Source organism: Perna viridis, chromosome 12, assembly GCF_037379345.1.
Source record: "Perna viridis isolate PV_CMFRI_1.1 ecotype Kerala chromosome 12, ASM3737934v1, whole genome shotgun sequence".
Classification (NCBI taxonomy): domain Eukaryota; kingdom Metazoa; phylum Mollusca; class Bivalvia; order Mytilida; family Mytilidae; genus Perna; species Perna viridis.
The window spans coordinates 22,449,218-22,476,457 of NC_142456.1; the positions used below are offsets into that span (position 1 = coordinate 22,449,218).

The 27,240-nt window shown below is 32.1% G+C and overlaps 1 protein-coding gene across 4 annotated transcripts; it reads right to left on the bottom strand.

Annotated features, from left to right (window-relative positions):
- Positions 1-98: 98 nt before the first annotated feature.
- On the bottom strand, positions 99-27,180 carry LOC148601711 (E3 ubiquitin-protein ligase MIB2-like). Of its 4 annotated transcripts, none has more exons than XM_088554633.1 (20): positions 25,192-27,180; positions 20,520-20,746; positions 18,684-18,855; positions 17,526-17,632; positions 16,985-17,182; positions 16,740-16,754; positions 14,622-14,815; positions 13,844-13,948; positions 13,559-13,663; positions 13,082-13,271; positions 12,373-12,539; positions 10,128-10,276; positions 7,602-7,758; positions 7,012-7,166; positions 6,716-6,842; positions 5,568-5,670; positions 5,223-5,311; positions 2,832-3,013; positions 1,341-1,496; positions 105-940 (listed from the first exon to the last, which is right to left on the bottom strand). In XM_088554633.1, exons 2-19 carry the CDS (start codon positions 20,719-20,721, stop codon positions 1,463-1,465), a joined length of 2,451 nt encoding a protein of 816 aa, XP_088410759.1. In that variant the 5' UTR covers positions 20,722-20,746; positions 25,192-27,180; the 3' UTR covers positions 105-940; positions 1,341-1,462. The 4 variants fall into 4 exon arrangements, with proteins under 4 accessions (XP_088410761.1, XP_088410759.1, XP_088410758.1 ...); XM_088554632.1 differs by lacking the exon at positions 25,192-27,180 and adding an exon at positions 21,603-21,744 and having other exon boundaries at positions 106-940; XM_088554634.1 differs by lacking the exons at positions 16,740-16,754; positions 25,192-27,180 and adding an exon at positions 21,603-21,744 and having other exon boundaries at positions 107-940.
- Between the last annotated feature and the right edge of the window lie 60 nt (positions 27,181-27,240).

Below are 27,240 nucleotides of genomic sequence, written 5' to 3' on the forward strand. Positions count from 1 at the left end.
ATAACACACTAAACGCACGGCTGATTAAAATAACAAAAACAAAAATCTTTACTCAATATTAATCACTATCAATACACAACATCTAATAAGTAACGTAAGTATAATAAACATTATGATATGTACAGTTAATAAAATTGTGAAGTCAGATCAAATATTTGATAAAATTAATTCAAAATTCTTGAAAAAGAATGGTCATAGCTTATACTTTTCAAAATCAGACACCTATACATATAAAAACGTGTTTGTGGATAAATAGTACAGCCTGTTACACACGCTTGCGCTGTTTGATGCTTATTTTTAAAAACATCGCTACTGTATCGATTATGGTAAGCATTAGTATGTTCCTACTTGGTTTTTATACAATTCAACAACTTAAGTAACAGTCTATTTAAAATTCAGATACTGCCTATGGTAGAGGTGATTTATGGTGTAGAAAAACCCACTGAACAAATGATCCGTTTCGTTCTACTTATGCTTTACTTTTATGTTACGATGATCCTTTTTGCATTTTGGTCTGCATTTTTGAGAAAACCATACATTCATCTCTAACCGAAATCAACCAAATCAAACCAAAACAAGAACGATAACTCATTCAGAAGAACCAATTTCATAGGCAATCTATGTATTTTTTATCTCAAAAGCGCAATAGCAAATTTATTTATTTGTTATTTGGTCTACAAACTGCTTCTGAAAAATGGGCAATCAGTTGGTTTTGGATATGCATGAATAACCTCCTATCTGATTTTTATAAAGACTGCTTCTTAAATACAACCAAAGATAGCAATGTAAACATGTTTACTGATGCATGAATAATTAACACATCATTGTTAGAAATAAACAATAATTTCACATTTATTGAAGTTAATTGCTTCAAACATGAATGTTTACTTTACTTGCTACTGCACTTGACATGGATCTTCCGCAACAATAGTTCGTCCTTCTGTTTAGAAAAAAAGTAATAAGTAATGATGCCTTATTGCCATGCAATAAAAAAACACAAAATTTCGTTTATAATTATGTATTTAATGTTGTTTTGGCTTCATTTTCTTTCACAAAATGGGAGCGTAGAAAATGATCAGACAACCATGAATATAACTACTAAATTTTTTCCTCCAAGCAAAATAGTTCGTTTGTTTCGCAGATTTGCTTCAATCAACGCTTCTTGACGAGAAATTTCCTTGTTTACATATTTAATTTTTTTTTAAATTTCAAGACCGCCACATTAAAATAAATCACATAGCATTGCTTCATACATATTTTTTTTGGCTGAATGATGAAATCTATGAAAAAAATCACTATACCATGTTTCTTTTGCAACTGAAGTACATCCTTATACTCACCATCATCAAGTCTGGCTTGCACTGGAGTACGACACTGTGGACATCTTCCAAATCTTATACTACATTGTTCACACACAACTTTATGTCTACACGGTACAAATTTCGCATCAGCAACTTCCGCCTTACAATTTGCACACGCCTTTATCATAAAAGCAGCTGCTAAAAGGTTAAAAAGTGGGTCACTGGTAGCACCATGCATCGTTTGAGTTTATTCCTGTTGTCCAATAACAACCACAAGATTAATAAGATTATGTCTTAAATTAACTCTAATAAAACGCATATCTGTGATCAGAATTATTTTAGGACATAAAAACTCGGGCGAAACTATTCTACTAAACAAAGCATTAAGATTAACACAATGTATTGTTTTATTTTTTTCTCTAGTTATTGTTATTGTTATTGTGCAGTATTTTTAATCACTCCAAATATACATAATTTATTCTTCATTAAGACGTCTATTAGTGCGAAATTATTTGACTCGCGGATGAAGATGTCACATCTTTTTCTTTTCTTTTTTTTTTTTTTTTTTTTTTGGTTATAATGTCACAATAGTAAACCACGTATTAAAAACAACCTACTTTGCACTAAGAATACCAATCAATCAAAAACGTTGAAATAAATCATATTATCAGTGTTAGATAAACCATGGGCACACATAAACTCCGTCTCCAAAGGGATTTTATAGACGTATAAAAGATCCTTTTTTGCTGTATTTTATATTTAACTTGTTGGCAAAAACATAACTGCAGCGTATCAACCCTTCTTTCATTAAGGCTCATATAACTGAAAAGTTTTCAAAGAGGCTTACGGTTTATGTACGAATAAATACTCTTCAAATATGTAGTATTCAAGATTTGAATTGAACATGAATATTTTGCCCTAAATGTTCCAGAAACATACATATTTGGTATTTTTTTTTTTATTACATATTAGCCAAATATATTAGTTTATTGGTCCCCACAAGTCGATTTTAAGGGATTTGGGGAAACCCTTTGATTTTTATTCCATTTTTCGAAAAGTTATTATTTTTTTTCTTACCCTCAGGGAAAGGAATAATATATTGGCTACATTATTTGGTACCATTTTAATATTAAGAGCATTTGTTTTACTTGGATGAAGCAAAATGACCTTTAAGCATACTTTAAGATCCGGGTTTCGATGACAAAGCTACACTTTTTATCTTTTGTTTGCCAAAAAAAGCAGATTTATGTTTCAAATGTAAAATATCTATCAACGTGCAAAAATCATTTTTTTGGTAGAGGGTTTTGTTGTCTGGTCTATAGACTAAACGAGTTTGCAACATTTTTACCACATGCTGAAATAAACATATTTGAAGAAAATCAATACAATACAACCTTCCGGTTGCCATCCATCAAAATGACGGCTGGTTATAATCACCAAAATAAATGGTAGTATTAGTAATTTGCAATTCTTTAAATGATAGATTAATATCATTGTTCACTAAAACCAATAAATATGTCCATATATTACCTTTTACTTATGAAGTTTTGCAACGCATTTCGTACCCTTTGTGATTGACAGACTGCTAAAGGCGTACTGTCATTTTTATTCTTCAATTGATAGTCTCCCTTGTTTTCTATCAGGAGACATGCAATCTTGAAACGTTCATTGTCATCATTTGGTTGCTGAGCCATTAACATTAGACCAAGTAACTGTGAAAAAAAGGAATTTGTTTGGTTGTTTTCTTTAAACTCTGCCTTAAAACAAACAGGCGATGATTCGTCGTATCTCAATGAAACTGTTCATATACATTTATTAAGTCCTAAAAACAACTGCGCTCGTATATGCTATATATTGTTTAATACTTTTTGACTGGTTACAGTGCAAAAATTCTGGCGGGAGATTTTCTCGTACTTTTTTATGTAGTAGAGCATAACCAATTTTTGCGTGTTGATGTCTCCTGTGAACAACTTTCATTTGCACTTTTTTCGAATAAAGTTTCTATGAGTCCTACTGAAAGACTTCCGATAATAAAATATTTGGAATCTGCTTTATATCGTGAAGTATTTTTGACTGGTTATAGTATTTATATTTTGGCGGGAAATTTTCCTGTACTTTTTCTGTAGTAGAACATAACTAAATTCAAAGTGTTTTTTTCGCAGTGGGCAAATTTTTATTTGTGCTTTCATTCTTATAGATAGTTTCTATGAGGCCTACTGATCAATTACCAGTCAAACACATTTGGATGTAAGAAAGACATGAATCACTAATGATAAGTTTCTGCCTGATACATATAATAAAACTGACGACCTATCGACAAACGTATCTAATAAATAGCTTCACCGAGCGCAGTATGATACGACCGAGAGTGTTAAAACCCTGGACACTTTGAGCAAGTGTGGATACAATATTAGTTTTTTACCAAAGCATTGGGACTTTCAATTCAACAAATGCTTTTGACACAATACAGCACAAAATTTGAAATTCAATTAAATATTTTCGAAATCGGTATAAAAATTGAAAACACGATTTTTTTTTATGTTTTGGCCACTTTGACCCCTTATTACTCAAAACTCGTAAGAAATATCTGAAATCTGATTGGCAAATGTAGTCAGAGGCTTACAAGGAATCCAATAAAAATAATTCTGAAATCGGACCAAAAATATAAAAAGTCTATTTTTGGGGGTGTGATTTATTTGACCTCTTTTAATTCGAAAATAGTAAGACATATCTGAAATCTGTCAAATTGCAAGCAGTGTTTTTCACAAGAAATCAAAATAAAAAATCATAATCGTACCAATAATAAAAAAGTCTTATTTGACCTCTTTTAAATCGAAAACCGTAAGAGATAACTTGATTGAAAAAAAAGCAAGCGGGGATTTGTAAGAAGAATCCAATAAAAAGAATTCTCAAAATCGGACCAAAATTAAACAAGATATTTTCTTGATATCAGGAAAATGTCTGTTTCTGGCCCTCCTTTTTGGCCCCTGATTTCTTAAAATTTAGAGTCTTTACATCCAAAATCAATACAAGTCTGACCAATGTGGAATAGAATATTATGAAACAATATTATTGACATCCCTTTGCTGTTATTGTAGTTTAATAGTTAAATTCTATGACAGGCCCCTAATTCTGAAACGGATGGAGCTATATTTCTCAAAATCAATACAAACCTTCCACTTGTGGTTTGAAACCTTGTAATTAAATTGTATAGAATTCCAGACTTTTATAGCACAAAATTCGAAACCCCGTAATCACAGATACAGCATTCATGGGCTATTTTGACATACTATGCCATAACTCATCAGTGCTGGATTTGGCATATTACGTCATTTTTGTTTTGGGTACTTATCTTTTCTTGGATTTCCTTAGTTTTTGATTTTTATGTTGCTAATGAAAGTTTACTCATTGAAACACGTGTATTGCAGTATTTATATGATTGATTCTGTCTATCTACACATCTTTTCTTTCTTTTTTTTGTCTATCATGTACGTACTAGCTTTTTCTATAAATGGTAAATATTTTCTGCATTGATTTTTCATAAGAAAAGTTGCACTCTACATAAGAATCACGCAAAATGTGATTAATGGTTGGTAGGCATACAAATTTTTATTCTTTATATTTTGTTTGAAATGTCATACTAAACAGAAAGTACCATAAGGTTTTCATATAACCCACGTTCATACGAGATAAAATTTATATAGAATGCACTGTAGATTTCAAAATTAAGGGAGACACTCAAATACAATAGAATCAATGTTGATTATCTCCTGAGAGCAGGCAGATATGAATAAATAATTACACATTTCACAATACATAACTTAATTATAAAAACAAAAATATGCAGCTTTTCTTAGCGTACCACATTTTTCAGATTTTGCATGATTCTTACAAAGACTGCTACTTGAAATTTAAACATACATCAGTTAGTTGCGGTGTTGAAGCACTGGCACCAATAGCAATGTGCATAGGTCCATTACCATTATTGTCCTGGATGTTTGCATCTGCTCCTGTTAAATGACAAATAAAATTATAATGTCAGCTCGAGTTATACACAAAATCATTATTAAAGCAAGAAAAAATATCAAAGAAGCCACTCAGACTTCATGAATAATTACTGCCTGTAGACTTAATAAGTAGCTTTTAGCGTCTAGAGATTACTCACTGAAACACGTGTATAGCATATCAAAATTTGTATTACATATGATTGGTATTTTGGTATTTAGGAACAACTATATTAGAAAGTCTCCAAAAATAAACACATACCATTTTGAAGTAACAACTTCGCCATTTCATAATATGCTTCTTTGCAGGCAAGGTGGAGTGCGCTAACACCTAGCACGTCTTTCCAATTCACATTTGCTTTCCCCTAAAACAGTTAAAAGCAATAGTTGAAATGCTTTAACATTTAGTCTCTACAGCCAATTTTTCAATAATAAATAAATTGCGTAGTAATATATTGAACGAAAAAAGGACACTCTATCTTGAACAAACCGATGAAAAAAATGGTTAAGTAGACAACAGTATTCGCTCTCTAAAAAGTTTAACGACCTAGGAATGTATCGTATCATAATTACTAAATTGTATTAGTTTTGTGGGCAATTGTTTTCTCAATGTTACAATTACACACTTTTTCCTGTGATATTTGCTATGATAAAGTCACACCATGGCCAACCATTTTTGAAGCAGCATCAAAGTCTCGAGAGTTTAAACAATTGAACGAGGCAAAATAAGTTACAACTAAAAGTATTTTTTTAAGGAATTATATATGGAATAAGTAAGGGGGAAAATACAAGAATTATTATTACATCCAAATAATAAAGGACAAAAAACGTAACAGATATTTGACATTTTATTTGAAATTTGAATTAATTTTTTTAAAACTTTTCATTACCAAAAATTTATCGAATACTGATGTTAATATGATTTAGTTTTGCGAGTTTTGCGTATCTTTAATTACAAATAATTTATTTTCCAGTGGAATTAAAGTTCAAATATAAAGAACTGATTTGACATCAAAACGTTTTGTTTTAATCGGATTTTTTGAATCGCGGAGTGCTGACCAATTAACCCTATTGAAGTCACATTACCAAACCAGATTATACAAAATAATCTTGTTCGCTAGAAGAAAATGAACCAATCAGATCGCTTGCAACAAATCAAATAAAACTATTTCCAAATCAGATCTCCATGAAAACTATTTGATTGCAACGCTTGATTATATAGAAAAGGAAGTCGCAGAAACTTAAAACGAAATATTGTAGTATATTGAATATAGAAATGGGGATTTAAATTAATCAAAATTGAAGAATAGCAAGGATCATTAACAGTAGAACCTTTCTATATGCATTGCAACAATTTATATTGAGAATCAAGAAATAAACTATATTTCGATGCTTACAGTTTACGCATACCTTAAGAATCAAAAGGGATGCACATTGACGATGGTCATTGATGGCAGCTATATGAAGAGCTGATTTATTGTCCGGCATCAGTATTTTCATCAGCGACTGATCTTTATCAAGAAGTCGCTCTGCTGCACTATAATGTAAACATGAATTAGTGGATTTCGTAGATAGTCGATTAAAAAAAATATGTTGTTATTCTGTTCATATGAAAAGTATAATATCTAATTTAACACTTTTTGAATACTTGAGTGCAAGATAACCATTATAGGCTTAAAAATGAATGAGCATATAATAATATTTACAAATCATGTTCCTTAAAGGCCGCCCACATTAGCGGATGGAATCCCCTCTTGTTACAAAGCTTAAGGTTTATTTTTGGGTGACTCAACAGAATATTCACAACTCTGTCAAAACCTTTAGCTATGCCATCATGAAGTGCTGTATCACCTTCCACGTCCTGTGTGAAAGAAAAGAAATACATTAAATTCATTCAGGTATGTGTTAAAAACAAATATGCTGAGCTATATGTCAAAATTAAATACATAGAGCTTAAAGCTAGAATCACACCAACATTCAGTAACATTCAACAGAATAAATATTGTTTAATATGAGTACATCGTGCTATTCATTTTTAAACAATCATGTTTTCGATTTAGTAAATACCACTGCTTCGGGACTCAAGCATTGTCTTAAACCATCATCTCTATTACAAATATATAACTTAGTTGCTCATTTGCTTTTGTTACTTTGTATGTATGATTTTAGTTACTTTATGTTCTTTGTTGTCTGTTTTCCATGTCCGGTATTTGTTCCTGAATTACATTCTTTTGTTTACCGTTATAACCTTGGTTCCATTGATTACTCTTTGCCTTGAACTAAATTTTTCGCTTACTTGCAAATTTGGATTGCATCCCTTCAATAGTGCTACCTTCAGTAACGCAAACATCCCATTGTAACTTGCTTGGTGAGCAATAGTTCTGCCATTTGTATCCGTATCTGATACCTTAGCACCTCTTTGAATCAGACGAATAGCGATGTCCTCTCTCTTTCTGCAAATGGAAAACTAGAACTTTATTTAGCTCACAAAAGAAATACTCACCTTTTAATCCTCACATATACCTTTTAGCACTTCCATAACTAAAGAAAATATAAGTTCCTTATAAAGGTCACTAAACGATTATACAAAAATTTGCCAGATGTAGTAATGTCGAATTTTACCCATATATTATGTTATATGTGTTTTTACTTTGTATTGTTAATTCTAAAAAAAGTACACGTAATTATTGATCTTTGGTTTTGATTGGTTATTGGAAATTCCGTCATGATTTGACGTAGCTTTTGGTTTTGAGTTGGGAGTAGTGCTCGGGGTTGATGTGATTGATACAGGTTGTATTCTACAATTCTCGCCAGTTATTATTTCCATGAACTGATGAACAGTTAATGACTAGTACAGACATACTGACTCTGTAAGTTATTTTCTCTTCTTTTAACACTCTAATTTCAATAATTAACGGAATAAGAGGCATTTTCATTCTTTCTACGCAGAATTCATTTTGCACGATCCTCGAATGTTTACAAGTACGGCATATGAATGATAGATGTTAGATCATTTCATTTTTACATATTATCGCTAGACGCATTCAGGTATTTCCTGATCCTTTTGATCCTGTAATTGTGAAGTACGAAATGTGCATATTTGCAGTACAAATAAAGCAAAAGGTAGTTGTACAATAAATCTATTTCATTTCATATAGTGAATTTACTTGAGTAATCAATGTGAATCATAAACATATCGTCGAATCGACACAGATATTGATTATAATACTTGTATAGTTGATTATTGATTTCACGGGAACAAGTATTGCTTTATTGTGTATTGGTTTCAGATTTCACGGGAACAGGCATTGATCTATTGTGTATTCGTTTCAGATTTCACGGGAACAAGTATTGATCTATTGTGTATTGGTTTCAGATTTCAAGGGAACAAGTATTGATCTATGGTGTATTGGTTTCAGATTTGCTGAGATGTTTTAACTAAACTGAGTGTCTGGTTCACTCGAGTATAAGATAGCTCGTTCCACAAATGGTAAGCGTTAGCTATTTGTATTTATTTTCTTTAACTGTTTGGAAATTTTTTATGATAACTTCCCTTGAATGTGTATTCCAATTCTGACGTCATTTACCTTTATTGCTACTATATTGATTATTGTATTATTTTAAAAGAAGATGTTTCATTTGTCCTTTATCATTTTTACCAATATTATATATATACACAAAAATTAAATATTGAACTATAGTGAATGTTAGATTACAAGTAGTTTTGCATATTTTTGATAACTGTTTGTTTAGTTAAAAGTTATAACGTTCCATTGTGGTGTGTATTGGGTTCTTTATTATATTACTTATTGTGATTGTGATCAAATGAATCACCTTAATGATGGTCTTTAAATTTAATTTCTTCATATTTATTGTTTCAGAACTATGTTATATATATATATGCTGAATGAAAATAAGAACCTTGCCGGTTACTTTTATCAACCGACCCTGTTACACAGGTACGGATTAAGTAAATCGCTGGAGAAAATTGCAAAATAGAAGTTAAACGTTATGTAACAAAATGTCCATTGAAACTGAAATAATAAGAGAATATATACAATGGCAATGCTGAATTGTAATACCTTGATTTGTTTTCATAAAATCTGAAAAGCAGATTAAAATGGTTGTAAATACGAAATTGGTACTTCCTGTTATCCGTATGAGTTAATTACAAAGTTCGTTTAATGTGAATAGAAACTCATTAAAATCAAAACAGCAGCTCAATTACATATGCATTACCTAATAAGCATTCAAAGAAAGTTTCATAAAATATCAGCTAATGCTTGACAAGGAGTTTGGATACAAATTGAGTTCCCTCTTCTATCAATCTGAGTAAATGGCAAAGTTCATATTAAGTTAACATAATCTAAAATTCATTCGCCCCAATATAGGAGGTCACAATGACGTTTCCTAATGCTACTGATAAGGGGTAACTCCTTAAAATACGTTACAACATTCCGTGTACTATGTACACAGTATTTTGTATCAAATATTCATTTCCTGATAAGTTTCATCAAAATACATTGGGTGGTTACTACGGCAGACAGTGCACATAGAACAAAAAGTAATAGTTAACATTTTTGTACAACATTCATATCATTTAGTATGAAAGTTAAAACTTGTTTATTTGGTTAAAAAATTCATGATTGTTCTTATTATCCTTTCAATTATTGAAAAAAACTGACGTTAAGGCACTAAGCATCCAACTCTTCATTTTATATGTGTCTTACACGTAATCCCAAAAAATGAGCTGGAATACATAAATAAAAAATGTCATAGATTTTTGTCTAAATTTGATGACAAATATTGCAAAACTTCTTACTTTGCAGCTGCGCATGAAAGTGCGGTAACATTCTCTTGATTTGAAGCATTTACATTTGCACCATTTGCTAACAAAAATTCAATGATGTTAATATGTCCACCGTGGCTTGCAATCATCAAAGGTGTTAAATCCTTGAAAGTGCAGTTCACCTATAACAAAAAATGGAATGTATTTTAAGGAGGTAGACCTACGGTAAGGGACATAACTCATGAAATCAGTGAAATGTTTGTATCACATTCAGTTTCACTAAAGTCTTTCAAGCTTTCACTTGAAACAGAATGAAATCAGTCCAAGTTACTTTTATGCTTACATGAGATTGATGTAAAATGCTGAATACAAACGTTCCAATGATTTGTAAGAGTTGTGTCCCTTACCCTAGGTCTACCTCCTTAAGTTGAATACTATAGTTTCGGGGCCAGCGGCAGGCTGTCCGTCCTGTGGTGTGGGGATTTTCCGTAGTTCATTGAAGACCCATGGGTGGCCTTGAGCTGACATTTTTCTTCCCGCTGGGGTTGATGTCTCTTTGACATATTCACCAATTTGATTCTCGTTATATAAGGTTTTCAAAGACAAACGGTTGTAACCTAATGGAAAATTGTGTTTCATATACTAAATCGAGTGGATATTTGGGATTCACTTACGTCATTTTAAATGTTATGACATTTATACTTCACTTCGCCTTTTTATGCCTTTCATTTGAAAAGCTTGAAGAATTGGTCATTGGTGAAACAGTCATGTAAAATACCAGTATTGTTTTCCATGTCTGGTCTTTGTCCCTGGATTACATTCTTTTGATTACCGTTAGAATTACTTATTGGTAAGTAAATAAACAAATGTGTTAATGAGTAATCAAGGGAACCAAGGTTATAGCGGTAATCAAAAAGAATGTAATCCAGAGACAAAGACCAGACATGGAAAAAAGACATACACAACAAAGAACATAAAGTAACTAAAATCATACATACAAAACCATCCAATGAATGAGAGACTGAAACAACTATCCTCAGGCAGACTCAAAGGATCCAGCTTCACTCTAGAAACAAGAGCGTTGCAAAGAAAACACCAAGAACATCTACCTAAGCATGTCAAACCTATAGATTTTAAAATGAATGACAATCCATGTGCAGAGAAGGAGGGCATTGTAACCATTCAGACAACTGTTCCGTTACTCAGTGCCAAAGATGAACAATCAAACATCGTCAGAAAAACCGTAACAATGAGCATGCCTGAAGAAGAGTATCCGTCAGAATTGTGGACAAGAGTTCAGCCACAAATGCGACAACAAAAAGAGGGGCCGGTACCTACATAGAATACCCAAATGGAGTACAACAGTCAATGGCAATACCAACAGGATTACATTGCTCCAACTACAAGGCTGAAGAAGAAGCATTCATTTATGCGGCATTCTGTCTGCTACACAGAGATGAAGACCATCATCAAGTCTCTACATAATACCCCTCAGAAGCAAGATAGCTACCATCAACTAAAAAGATTTGAGCAAACTACAATCGTCAGGCTCAGGACAGAACACAACAGACTCAACCAACATATGTACAGAGTTTTGAATGTCATACCATCACCTTTGTGTCCCTGTGGAGAAGCAGAGCAGAATATTTACACCAGGCACAGAGAGAGAAAATATGGGATAAACCAACCCCCATTTACAGAGAGAAACTGTATGGACCTGTGGAAGACCTACAGAAGACGGCCAGATTTGTTGAGGAGACTGGCATTCAAGTGTAATGGCAAACGACAAGAAGAATGAATACATACAAAGTAACAAAAGTAAATGAGCAACTCGGACTCCACTAAAAACTGGGAGCATGGATCAGATGCACCGGTAGGGTTAGCGCCCTCTGCTCTTCTAGAAACACCCGCCGAGTTGCTCATAAATAGTCAAGTCCGGGGTAGACAAACGAGGAAAGGAAAACTGTGATCCGTTGAATAAATCAGTTTTCATGGTGCACATGGATACACCATAACGATCCACGAGTTCATGATGACGACCATAAAACTTCTGTAGTGAAGACTTCTATCTTGTAGCAACATAACCCTGTTCCAGAAGCTTATTAATGTTATCTACTATCAAAGACTACCAGACCGGAAGGTTTTGATTTTTCTTATTATGCAATGTATTTTCATCTAATATAATATATCTGATAAATTTAAGAACGTGTACTGTTAATTTATTTTATTCGTTACAGAAAATTTATCACAAAAGTGTGGCTATTTTATATTTAATTACCAGGTCTTTATTAGTTTTAACAAACTTTTGGACAGCAGGAAGATCTCCGTTTGCACAAACTTGTATCATCTGTTCTGGTCCTACAGTAGTCATTCTGTGCTGACCTAGGACTACCAGGTTAGCTAACAGCCGAGCAAAGCTATCTGCTAAATCTTCCTGAACATTATCTGTAAGAATATAGCACTTTGGTTAAGTTTTTGTATGAGTGTTGTAATTAAGGTTAAATATAAAGATAAGTATTACACAGCTGTTGAATAAATGTGTGACTGTTTTATCACTAGCTTACACTTGTCAATGAGTTGTTAAAATATATTCATATAGGGCATAACTGTGTGTTTATTATAAGTGACATTCGTTTTTTTTTTAAATTTTTAATTAACAATTCCGTTAATGTTTCTGTAGAAAAAAAGGCGGCTCTTTGCTCTTAAACATATACCATCTTAAATGCTTTCTTGCTTTTTTTTTGTTAACCTTTAAAGCTCTTCAGTGAAAAAGCAAGATCGTAATCCTGTTTCCCAGTAGACAAATACTGATTATTTTATGGCGTTCGAAAATAAATTATAATTAAAAGAAAAAAATCACTGTGTCGGCTGTCTTTTCTCATTTTTGTTTTGTTTTGTTTTGTTTTTTTGTTTTGTTTTTCTTCTTCTTCTTCTTCTTCTTTCACGTGTTACCAGGCCAGGTACTGATGTTCTGTTTTATTACTAACCAGAACCCTGTGGTCTCCCTCTCATTGATGCTGACAAGTCGGGTATTCCTTTGCTTGTTAGCTGATCTATTTTTTGACCTGGTGCAGGAATCAAACAAGCCGGGCTATATACCCAAATCTGTTGCCCAAATTGAACGACCACATCTCCATCACTATCCACTTTCTCTACTTTTCCTATTTTTCCACATGCCTTTATTAACAAATTATGGAAATTATTACTTTTAACAATGACAAAACACGCAAGATACTTCACAGAAATGATAGCATCTTTTTAGAATTACAAAGACAGTTAAAATATTTTAATTCTCATTTAAAGTGCCATACTTTTATAAACAGAAATAAGGTATTCAATCATAATCTGAGCGAAATACAATGACTAATTATTGATAAAATATCTGTCGGTCTTCCTAATAATCTTTTGACTCATAAATCAAATTAGAAAAAAAAACGATATCATTTTATAATGAAGTTACAAACCTTTGTCATGCTATCTTCCCAGCCTCCATGTCCCTTCTGTAAGCGTTCAACTGTTTGGGCTTCACTTAAAACCCTTACTGAGTCTCCTGCTTTGATATTGTAAACCTACAAATTATTCAGATGTCAGTTTGATTTGAGTTTTTTTTCTTCTGAGAAATCAATTAAAACTGTAAATAACAAACAATGACCAAAAAAGAAGCCAATCATCTAGTACTACATTTAAACATATATTCCAAAGTTAAAGATTATATGTTCATAAATATAGGTTCAAATTGTAATTTATACCTTCCTTACTGCCCCTTGGTAAAACTGCCACGTAGCTCCATCATATTCTACTTCAATTATTTCATCAGACTCAATGCTCTTTACTTTACCAATTTGTCCAATACACTGCAAAAATAAAATTGTTTTAGATCGGATGATTATCATTGCGTTTTCATATTTAAATGTATATCATACTGCAGTAGTGTGTTAAAATCATATTAATGATATCATTTTATGTAACTATGTAACTTTTTTTTTTCTTACATCAATGAATTAGTGTTATATTTTGAAATGTTCTCTCTATCGATATGCCGATGACCAACAAGAGATTCATTCTTTCGTGTACTATTCCCTACTCGCGGAGCTCGGGATGCAGTCATATTTTACCCTGTTTTTGCAGAGTTACCTCCCGTAAGAGCAGGTATAATTTCGAAGTCTCTCTAATCGATGTTCGGGTGCAGAAAAAAGAGGTAACCCGAATGAAAATGGAATTCCCAGCAGACAAACACAACGGTGTATCTAAAATTTACAGTGTGTTTCATTTTGTTGGTAGGTTACATAAGGATGATTTTCATTTGTATCCCGGGTAAAGAAAATTTATGGCAGGGTCAGTAGAACGAGAAATTCCCTTTTGACTTTCGAGATTTTCTAAAGTATTGTCGATATCGGATGGAAAACCTTACGTGTTCCGAATAGACACCTGCTCCAAAGGGAGATAAATTTTGACAAAATGTTGGTCCGCAAGTCGGGAATATAAGGACCTAGTCAGTGTCGTCTTTGTCAATAAATAACCATATACCTCTGTCATGCGCATACTCCATCCACCTCTTCCGCGCTGAAGTTGCTTCAAGTCGTCTGCTGGTAGAAACACACATACACGGTCGCCGACACGGATCACGGTATCAACATACGATATCTCCTCCTCCTCCTCGACTACACTACTCTCATTTCCCTCAAAGATACTCATCTCTTTTGTCAGTTTAGCAGATGCACCTGGAAAGATAAGTTTTTACGACAAAAATGTTCTTCGTAAAAAGTTTTTTTTCCAAAGAAGTAAATCATGATTTGCAGTAGTTGTAATCGTCATTTAGTTAACATTAATCCAACGACAATTTTGTAAGACATAAACCTGACTGATTGAAGCATTACAAACAGTGTAAAATTATCATAAAAACAAAATAGATCAATGCATACATACAACCAATTTAAAATTGTAGGGTAATATTAGTTGCCTGAAAAACAAGAAATGTAGGTCAATGGGGACATTATTTTCGTTATTCTAGAGACCGTTTTATATAAACGACATCACCGTTAAAGTCTGAAGTAAACTGTGCTTTGAAGTTTTCCATTTGTTACTCTTCTTGATTTATTAGGGCAGAATTGAAATTAAGTTTGTTTCCCCTTACACAGGCAAATGTGCCATATATGATTTCATATGGTGCTCGATTCATATGAGGATCATATGGTAATCATATGAAAATCATATGATATGTATCAATATCATTATCATATGATTTTCATATGATAATATGAGCTTGAAATCATATGATTATCATATGTTTGTGAAAAACGTGATTATCATATGATAACCATGTGATAATCATATGTAAACTAATTGATGGTGCTCGATTCATATGATAATCATATGATACAAACCATATGATTCTCATATATGGCACATTTGCCTGTGTACCATACCTACCATACCCAAATAATTTTATTGCCATTCTCCGATTTTCTTTTGATTTTCGGAGCAACATTTTCACTTCTTCAATCATGGTTTTTACAAAATCATGTGAACTTTGGGGAAAAAACATTTTCCCTATCTACCTAACCAAATCCAGAAGCTGGGGTCGGGTAAAGGGAAACATATTATTTTAAGTATGGCAAAACGTATCAAAGTAATACTCAGTGTTTAAATAAGGTGATTTCTTTTTAAAAGGATGCTATTTGTGTTTGTATATAAAATCAACTTTTGGGATATCCATAATGTATATAGAAAACAAGAGTGGTCGGTTCATTTGCCATCACAGTGGCTCTGGAAACAAAATTTCCAAAAAAAACAATGCAGATCAATCATGAAGTTCAATCTAGCATAGTTAAGATGTTTGCTGTCACTAGTTCCAGTAAGCAAATTTTGAGAAATAAATACTTGTGAACCTTAAGGAGGTAGACCTAGGGTAAGGGACACAACTCTTACAAATAATTGGAAGAGTAATCAAGGGAACCATGGTTATAGCGGTAATCAAAAGAATGTAATCCAGGGACAAAGACCAGACATGGAAAACAGACATACACAAAGAACATAAAGTAACTAAAATCATACATACAAATTAACAAAAGTAATTGAGCAACTCGGACTCCATTAAAAACTGGGAGCATGGACCAGGTGCACCGGTAGGGTAAGCGTTCTCTGCTATCAAATGGAACATTTGTATTCATTATTTTACAACAATCTCATGTAAGCATCAAAGTGACTTGGGCTGATTTCATTCTGTTTGAGAGAAAAGCTTGAAAGGTTTTGGTGAAGTTGAATATGATACAAACATATAACTGATTTCAAGAGCTATGTCCTTTACCCTAGGTCTACCCCCTTAAAGCAAGCTTACGACAATTTCAATTGAGTATGCCAGCATGCAAGAGCGTATATTGATCATTAAAGCACCTTTTTCTGTGTATAAAAACAGGCATGCATCATACATACATTGATACATATATGTAGATTCTTTTAAAAAAGTATTGATTTTAAAGGTATACAATTATTGATTTGAAATTAAATCATGCAATATTCTTTAAATGTTAATGACACTTCTTTGATAACGAATAGAAACACAGCATGTGTTGTAAAGAATCTAATTTTTTTAACTTTAACTTTTTTATAACTTACAAATCATAAATACAAAATACAAGATACTACCTCCATGCCCTGCTTCTACAAAAACGACGGTCATAGAGAAAGTATATTAGTGGACTGTCCACAACTTTAATAATTAGTATTTCAAATAAGAAAAAGAATATGTGTTCATATATTATTATACATTGTTCTCTTTCATTTCAAATTTGTATCAATAATCTTCTTCTCCTTGGTAAAAATGCATAATTGAGAAACACTTTTAAAACGATACCAGAAATATTTGTGGAGACATTTTATTTAAGGCTCACCAGGAGTAGGCAGATGATCCCTGTAATAGTCAAATCCACAACCTGGCTCAATAAAATTAAGATCCACCTTTCCACAAGCTCCTATCTTATACACGTTTATCTCTCCATTCTTCCATTTAACTTTCACTGCATTTCTGGCGCCAGTGTCACCACCATAATTACGTATGTCCATAACTTTCCCTTCTGCTCCCGGTCCCCCTATAAAACGAGGTTGGTACCATGGCAGTTTAATTTTAAAGACTTTCAATATATTGCAAATATAATGATCATCATTTCAAGTGAATGTGTCAAAGGGAAATCAAGGGAACCAAGATACTAGCGGAAATACAAAGAATGTTATCCAGGGTCAAAGACCAGACAGGGAAAACTGACAAACACAACAAAGAACATAAAAAACAACCAAAATAATGTGCACAAAGCAACAGAGGTAAATAAGCAACTCGGACTACAAAATTAGGAGCATGGACCACGTGCACCGGTAGGGTAAGTGTCCAGTGTCAAGTACTGAACAGTGGGTATGATTAGATTAAGATATACAAACCATCCTGGGTACCATAAGACCAGTCCTTTCCTCTAACTACAACGGCACCAGGGTATATACCAAATAATCTCATTTTCTGTGACGTAGATCTTTTGGGAACTTTGACTCTGTAATAAGAATAAAATCTTCTGTCAATTTTATATTTTCTAAAACCTGTTTGAACCGATCCCCTTTTGAACTTTTAAAGAGGTGGGCGAAACAGGCTTTCGTTAGCTTACAGCTAAAAATACAGCTGAAAACTAAACATTAAGTGTCGAAAGATTAATTCTGAATTAGGAGACTTGAATCCATAACAAATGAGAAAGCATAAAGACCATCGATAACTCTTGCATTAAAACTGAAATATTGCTTGAAGTCGACTAAAATTGAGATAATTTTGTAGTTTATGGTCACTTTCTGGGCCTGTTTTAACAAGGAAATGGTGTGCACACCCGACAAACAACTTCATATTTAGTTAATAATTATATTCATTATTACATAATTAATCAAAGGTGAAAATATAAAGTTCGTTTCTTGAGTGTTGATATGTTTTCTGGAAGTTAATTTGTCTGGAAAAAACAACAAAATTTACAATTCTCAACATTTTTTGTTGAATAACGTATAATTGTGGCACCATTATGACGTCATTACAACAAAACTAATGCCACAAAGCATTTTTGTCTCAATATTTATATATTGTTCTATCCTATAAAGATTTTTTGTTATTATTTTTGGGGCAGTATTGATAATTTTTGTCCCTACGCCTTTGTTTGGTTAAGACAGGTGTTCAGTTAACCAAGGCTAAAAATACATTGAAATAGATATAAAAGTGTCTCGTTTAGACAGTTTTAGGAATAATCAGGGTTTAGTTACAACAGGTTTCACTGCAATATAAACAGTTTCAAATTTAAAATTTAAAATTTTTAAATTTTTAAACGCCATGGTTTAGTATCTGTTGACCTGTGATAATATTGTCTTCGAGTAGCAAAAAAATACCAATCTGTTATTCTCAACAACACAAACACAACGGAATTAATCAATTGTGGCGTTTTTTTACTCTAAAGTCTACTAAAAATGCATGGTTTCTGTTTTTCTAGTTTTTTTTCTTTGTCATAAAATTGACTGTGTAAATCATGTCGGATTTACCCGATTCGGTTTTGAACATGCTTAATTACTCACGGTCTACTTGTGTGTCTGTTAATTCTCTGAAACTGGTGATTAAGATCGTGCTTGTCAGAGAAATAACAGATGGAGCACAGATCAAAATCGTGACATTGGCAACATTTCCAACGCATACCAAGTACATTGTTCTGCTTACATACATCACACATGACCCCTAAATGTTTCACGCCTGAAAAAAAACTTAATCAAGCTGATAAATCTTAAGACAAAAACGAACTCAATTTCAAGTAATCCCTGTTATTTTATTATGTGGGACATGAACAAATGATGCATTAAGTACGTTTAGGAACTGTTTGTGGTTTTTTGTGTTCAAGGAGGTCAAATTTGGTACTTGCAGATTTTGTGTCATCGTTTTGGCATTTTTTGTGCCTATAGAAATCCGGTTTCCTTGTCACGACCGACATCTTATATTATCAATCACTATGGTTACCTGGCTTATTTTTGGAAGTTATAAATGTAAATGAAACATTTAAGAAGGATTTTACTAGACGTCATCAGAGAAAAAAATCAAATGTTTAAATTATATAACGCCTTCGACATGTTATGAATGAACTAACGAAGAAGTAAGTAACGCGTAATTTGGAATCTATATAGCCTAGCTAGTTTTTGGAATTTTGCCAAATCGGAAATTCATTTATTATAATTTTAAAACTGCCAAGTAAACATATTTTTTTTAAATCACGAATAAATTTAAAACTCCTGTTAACCAGTTGAAATTAAGATTTCGGTCACGAGAAAATATCTCAAGTAACATTGATTTATTGGTCATGTACACAAATTATTAGACTTTCGAAATAAGTCCCCTTTGCACCGACAGGTTCCTCTTTATTTGTAGATTTAAATTGCAGCGCACGTTAGAATAATCCATGCAGAGCGTGATCAATCGAAAAAGAAAAATGTTTCTTAACATAATATTTTTAATTACTTTTCATTTATTTTATTATATCATTCTTAAATCGATTGGAGGTTTTCAGACCCTGTCAGATATGCACACGTTATCTTCCATGTATTATAAAAATCATACTACGATGGAACACATACAGAGACTACTCTGGTCACATTAAGTGACTGGTGCCCTTAACTTGATCTTTTATCCTGCATTTCAGTATCGCTTTAATAATTCAACTGTCGTGTACTACCATCAATACACTGTTCTAATGTACGACTCTAGACTAAACTAACGATGAGAAAAACACTCTGTCAGCAAAATCTATATATCTATATGGCCTAGCAAGCCGATGGTCTAAGGTGTGATATGTGATGTTACCAAATGTGTCACAGCGGTACAAGTTCGAGTCCCAACTAGGGAACTTCAGAAAATTTCAGTTCTATCATGGTTGGGAAGTTTTCTGACACTGATATGAATAAATGTTATATTCATTCATTTCGAAAGAGTAATCAAGGGAATCAAGGTTCTAGCGGTAATTAAAAGAATGTAATCCAGGGGCAAACACCAGACATGGAAAACGGACATACACAACAAAGAACATAAAGTAACTAAAATAATACATACAAAGTAACAAAAGCAAATGAGCAACTCGGAAAAACATGATCCTGCGGATGAGCTACTGGTCATTTATAGTGTATTAATTGTACGTTTCAAAGGTTACTCCATCGGTGGGATCGTTACGTTTTATCTTACAGTTCAAGGGTCTAAAACTCAGTTTAGTTTTCACTCAAGGGACCATTTCTTACTGTAGAAATTAAGAATTTTGTATGATGAACATAATCTGGTATAAATATGATACGTCATAGCCAAATAAATATTTTTTATATATTAATTAAATTAATACGATTTTTATTTCAAAACAAAAGTTTTTCAATGATTCATACCGGCAGGGGCATTGTCTACAATCCTCAGGTCGCATTTTCCGTCTTTTCCAATTCTGCATTTTATTTCCCGACCATTGTCCCATACCACATCGCACGTGTTATCCGAGTTGACACCTATCACGGAACCAACGTGGCCTTCACCTCCATCTTTATCGCCATGGCTCCAGTCAGGACCTCGAACTACTCTCAGTCCTACTGACATACTTCAAAATTATACCTAACTGCACCTGAAAAAAGGTATGATTTTATATTCATGATTGTTTAAGTAAAACTTTGATTTTATATTAACATTGATACTATATTATTACAATTAACATAGAGATACATCTAAGTTAAGGCAATTCACGTGGGGGAGGGGCGGGTAGGCCATTCCATTTAGTTAGTGCAGTATAAGATAGAAATTTGTATTAGAATATAGGCGGTACAAACAAGGAGTGTACATCCCCTAGTACAAACAAGTATTATTTGACTGCATGTGTGTATGCACACATCTGTCCGTGGTTTTATCCAATAAATAAGAGCAACTTCGTTGATTTACTCTCTCAACGAAACAAAGATGTTGTAATGCATTACATTGCTTGCTAGATTACTCGAGGTGACCATTTCGCAAGATACACTTGAGCACTCAACAATGCCTTCTTAACTATACAAGTTTTCTCGTTTTCTTGTTTACATTAATATTACGATAGAGGGGAAATCCCTATATATATATGGTTTGCATGCGACTTTTAACACTGTGTATGCTGGTAGATAACAAGCTAAAGGAAATTGAATAACTGCGAATTAAAAGTGAAAGTAGCAAATTGATAAAAGCTTATAAGGTATCAAAAATATTGTAGTATCATTTCCACATGATATGGGAAACCGTATTACCATAAAGTGTAGTCTTTCAATGCACTAAAACACAAAAAAATTAAACCCGTCATCCAAATGAAAAACTTATGACGCGAGTTACATGTATTAACCATTTATCTTCAAAATGCAGTATTTTTCTATAACTGAAGCCCTTTTTAACAAAACTTAATTCGATAATTTGTAAAAAAAAAAAAAAATACAGAAAACAATGCTATATTGTTAAATTACCTGGATTTTGAAAATCTGCAAAATCGAAACAAAAACAAGGGGTTTACCATGTAAACGAGGAAGTAAACTGGCGATTATTCAAATGATTATCTGGCATGTAAACAGTTGCTGTCAACAATGACATTGGACAGTCGAAAATTGTATCGAACGACCGGGTCCGCTCTTTTTTTTATTGCCAAATACCCAACTGGTCGTCAATTTTTATTAATATATAACCATGTTCGTAATGTACCAGGGGCACACTTATATCAGGAGGAATATCTACTTGAAACCGACTTAAACATGACCAAAATGCATTTTTTTCAATGCTCTAAACGTAGTAAGAAATTTTCTATCTTTCAAAAAGGGAAAGAAAAAGAATCGGCAATGTAGCAGAATTTTCTTTAAAATATCATATATACATTGCAAAGTTCGTTATGCTATACATGTGTCTCTCACCAGCTCGATCAAATACATAAGAAGATCTAAATCCAAAAATAATTGCATACTAGAAGTACAAAATTATCGAAAAAATTAAAAGAAAGCCAAATCCATCACCGAGAGGTTCTACCTTGTGCAATACAATGAATGAAGCCTCAGTGTTCATCAAAAGATGTAAATGATAATTTTCAATGCAAAGTTCTTTTTCTACAGTATCTCTAATCATTATATAAAGAATTGTGGTTTAAATACGACCTCAATTAAACGTGTAAAGTATAGCTTATTGTGTCTTTTCTATTAATGGGTACCTTTTTTAAATGTTTAACTCGTTCAAGGTTTCCGAACATAAGATTTTGCCAAACCAATGTCATTGCTTTGATCTACTTGTGTATATTTACACACAAAAGACATTATTATGAGGTAGATAGAGCGGAATATTTTTCTTTGAGACAAGTGCATATGTTTTTAATCTGGTAAGTGCAACCCAAGAATTCGCACCACAAAAAAATGGAACAATAAACTTTTGTTTTCTTCAAATATGCGGCCAAAGCTAGTGAAACCTGAAAGCAAAACAAACTATTTTATTTTCACATTGCTGGAGACCAATTTTTCGAGTTTTCACAGAAAATTGAAAACGAATTTAAAAAAAAGAATCATAGCCTCATCAAGAAACTGCCTGAAGTGAAGCGAATACAATTAGACCAACATAATACCAAAGGTTATGCTATAAGATGCACATACAAATTATAGCTTTATTCAATGTCGTGAAACATACAAAACAGATAACGCTTGCGTGTCTGATACAATGGCTAAGTACACGTGATTCTATTTAGAAACAAAAGTTTTGCTCGAATAAAAAAAAAACAGGTTTGCTATGGCCGCATGACCTGTTTACTGTTCTCATATATGTCATGATAAAAATGCGTCGACTGATTCACAAGTTCGGAAACAAATTTGGTACCATTTCATCAATATATTTGGATGAAAAATTAGCAGGTCAAATTTACAAAACCTAACTTTACTTTCTACAATGTTCATAAAAATACATGAACTGCAACTTTGGAAAATTGGGCACCCCTATCTTTCATCTGAATCAACGGCAGTCAATATTACGCCAATGAAAACAAATTGCAAAGTTGCATTTCTTAGCAGTCATTTACTAATATATAGTTTTATTAAAATCTATTATGCAGTTTTAGAAGTTGTGACGGACGAGTAGGAGGAAATAACGGACAAAAAACATTCTGATCGCTCCATGTTGCAATGAATTTTATTACTTTCGTTGCAAGGGTCTTTCAGAGCTTACTTAAAGGTGTGTTTACACTTTTGAGGACCTTTTGTTGATTTCTGTATTTACTACTTTTATATATATTTTATACATATAAAGTATATATGATGGTGCATTTGTGGCCTTTCACAAGATCATTTCCCTTTTCTACCATATCGTCCCTCAGATACAAAAAAAGAAGATATATAAGTGTATGCGAGATGTAGATTGGCTACCCCATTGGATTCACTTACCTTATGCAAGTACATTTACAGGAAACATAAATTCATTTAAATTGAAAATTAAAAAAGTAGGTGCGCGTGCACCGTGGTAATAATTAAATTACCGTTCCTAGATACAATATATTTAAAGGAATGTGTAAACCTACAATCTGAGTGCACGGTAAAGTTAATGGCATATCAATAAAAAAACACACTTTTTTCTAGACCAAAAACAATTTTTTTAATATAAGAAATTGATTTTCTAATATTAAAAAATTGATTTGTCTATTCAATTGTGATTTTTTAATATTAGAAAATCATTTTGTAATATTAAAAAATGTGACTGATTTTCTAATATTACAAATTCAATTTGTAATAATAGAAAATGAATTTTTAATATTACAAAATGAATTTGTAATATTAGAAAATCAGTCACATTTTTTAATATTACAAAATGATTTTCTAATATTAAAAAAATCACAACTGAATAGACAAATCAATTTTCTAATATTAGAAAATCACTTTCTTATATTAAAAAAATTGTTTTTTAATATTAGAAATACAATTAAATTTTTAATATTAAAAAAGTGTTTTGTGATATTAGAAATCTAAATTAAATTTGTAATATTAGAAAATGAATTTGTAATATCAAAAAATCACTTATATTCTAACATTACAAATTCATTTTCTAATGTTATAAATTCATTTTCTAATATTAAAAATTCACTTTCTAATATTACAAATTCCTGTTTTAGTAATATTAGAAAATATCACACATTTTGTAATATAACAAATTGAATTTGTAATATTAGAAAATGAATTTGTAATATTAGAAAATCAGCCACATTTTTTAATATTACAAAATGATTTTCTAACATTAAAAAATCGTCATTGAATACCACGAATCCATTTTCTAATATTAGAAAATCAATTTCTTATTGAATTTTTAATATTAAAGAAGTGTTTTGTGATATAAGGAATTTAATTTGTAATATTAGAAAATGAATTTGTAATATAAAAAATCATTTTTTAATATTAGAAAATGCTCATTTTTGTCCACTTTGGCTCGCCATATATAGCTGTTTTAAAGAGGGAAGGATGGTGTAGGGGCTGGAATAAATGCAGGCAATTTTGTCATAGATGTCACGTGGGTATTAGTCCCGCCATTTGAACAACCAAAAAGATATTTGGGAATTCTCAGACACTTTCTATTTATTAAGTAAAAGACTTTCTTTTGTGCACTTAACATAGTAAGTTATGGAATAAGTTTAAGATATAATGTTATCCTCCGTGGTCGACTGATATTTGATCCTACCCCTAATTAATGCAAAATAACCACGCACAAAATACACACACACCACATATTTCACTCATATAATAACATAAAAAAAAACTATACACACTTATCTTAGTTTTTATAGTGATACAGCCCAATGACCTTTAGGCCCATTACAAATACAAAGTTCAACATCATAGGTCGTCCAAAGCTCTATTTTCTCTTGGTTTTCCAAAGCTTAATCTTTACCAAAACCAGTAAGTAATTACTTCCTTTGTCTTCCCTAGGACTAACTACAATGGCTGCCACTACAATGCCTATTGATGACTTTGAATAGGACTATCTGGATAGTTACAAGTGATAAAAGAAAGTATTTCTAAAACTATATACAATGTAGTAATATACCGATTCCTATGCTGTTTTCCATACAAACACACAAGATCTAAGCCTTCTTCCATTGTTGTTAAAGTAGTCCTTCCTTACCAAATATTCTTTGTTTACCCTGGTTGTTTCTTCCAACTTGAGCATTTTAATACTGTATCTTGCTACCATTATCCCTAACATTTCTACTCCAGCAAGCTAGCTTCCTTGTTTGTTGTATTTATTTATAGACTAATTATACCATTCAAAGTCCAAATCTACATGCCTCTTCAATTACCACATTTGTCTTAGTTGTGAGACAACATCCTACTGACTGTTATGGAAATATTATTTATCTACTTAAAACATGTATACTCTATGGATAGAATGACATTCACATTTTATCAATCATTTGCGTCCTTTGTATAGTCTAAGTTGTGTATCTCATTTTTTGGTTGGAAACATTTAGCTTTGCCATGATGTTCACCCAAGATTCATGATGTGATATAGTCCTAATAACTTAATAAGAAGATCAATAACTGATAATTGAGTCAGTTGATGTAAAATTTAGATCAGTATGTTACATTTTAATTGGGGTATCACTATTTTCTTTGACTGCAAAATCTTTATTTGATGAGGTTACTGTCAATGTTTGAATGTTTCCTTTATATGTAACTCTTTTTCATTGCAATTTTCACAGAAACCAGTGAAAAAAATACCAATATTATTAGTACTGGCTGAGGGACCTCTTTGGAGTTAGTGATTAGCAACTCAAGATTGTATTCAGGTAGAATATCATTTCAATTTATCAATAAGTAGCCAAAACACTGATGGTCTATAAAATTGTATATTCATGGGATACAAATCATAATGTATTTAATGACCGAGTCACAAACTTGACAAATTACCTCCATCTCATTATTGCTGGTTGCAAACTTTGACTGCGGAGCATTACATCTGCCTGGTTGAGTCTCTCTACGTTTTACATATGGAGATTTTTATTCAGATTCACAATCCTCAATGTGTAATTTGCAATGGGGAATTTGTAAAGGGGAACACTTAAGAAAAAAATTGACATGATTATACTAGAAATGTGAAAATAAAGTCCCAGTGTACACCCTAAATAGATTAAACTTTTGCCCTACAACTAATTCCAAAGCAAGTTTTCATGATTGTTTTTTCATACATTAAGAAGGACATAATTGAAAAGATGTTTGTAAGTTGTAGAATCCTTTTACTGCTATAGTTGAAGTTAAAATGTCTTTTATGGGAATTACTAAATAAATTACAATTGTTTTTAATTTACCAGCTATGCACACATTGAAACCACAAAAAAAAACACCTTGATCAATTTTCAGTGTTAAGTAGCACTCCAGCTAAGGATCATGCAAAATGTGATTCATGGGTAAAAAGCCTACATATTTTTATTTTTGATATTTTGTTTGAAATGTCATAGTAAACAGAAATTAAAAAGTGGCATTTCATATAACCTGTACTCTTAGGAGATAAAAATTATATAGAATGCACTGTAGGTTTCAAAATTAAGGGAGATAACTCTGTAAATGACACTCAAATACAATAGAATCTACTGGATTTTCAATGTTGATAATCGCCTAAGAGAAGGCCAATTTGAATGAATAATTACACATTTCATAGTACAGACCCATAAAACAACTTAATTACAAAAATAAAATATGTAGTCTTTTTGGGGGTGTATCACATTTTTCAGATTTTGCATGATTATTACAAAGACAGCTACTTAATATCTCTTGATATGAAGGTTATATGCAAACACATTATTTCTGAATATAATAGATAAAATTGGTCAAAACTTAACCATTTCTAAATATCATTACAATTGTTCATTTTGAGACATCATTATCCACAACACCATACTTACAGAATAGTAATTAATATTGAGGGCAATATCACAAAACATGGACTACCCAAGGGTAGTGATATTGAAAACAAAAACCGATACTTCCCTAGCGGTGCATTCTTTATAAGGGGAATAACTCACCAATAAGTAGTGGTCAGAATTTTGGTATTGACTATCGAAACGGTTACTTTCAATATTTTGGATTTCTAAATATC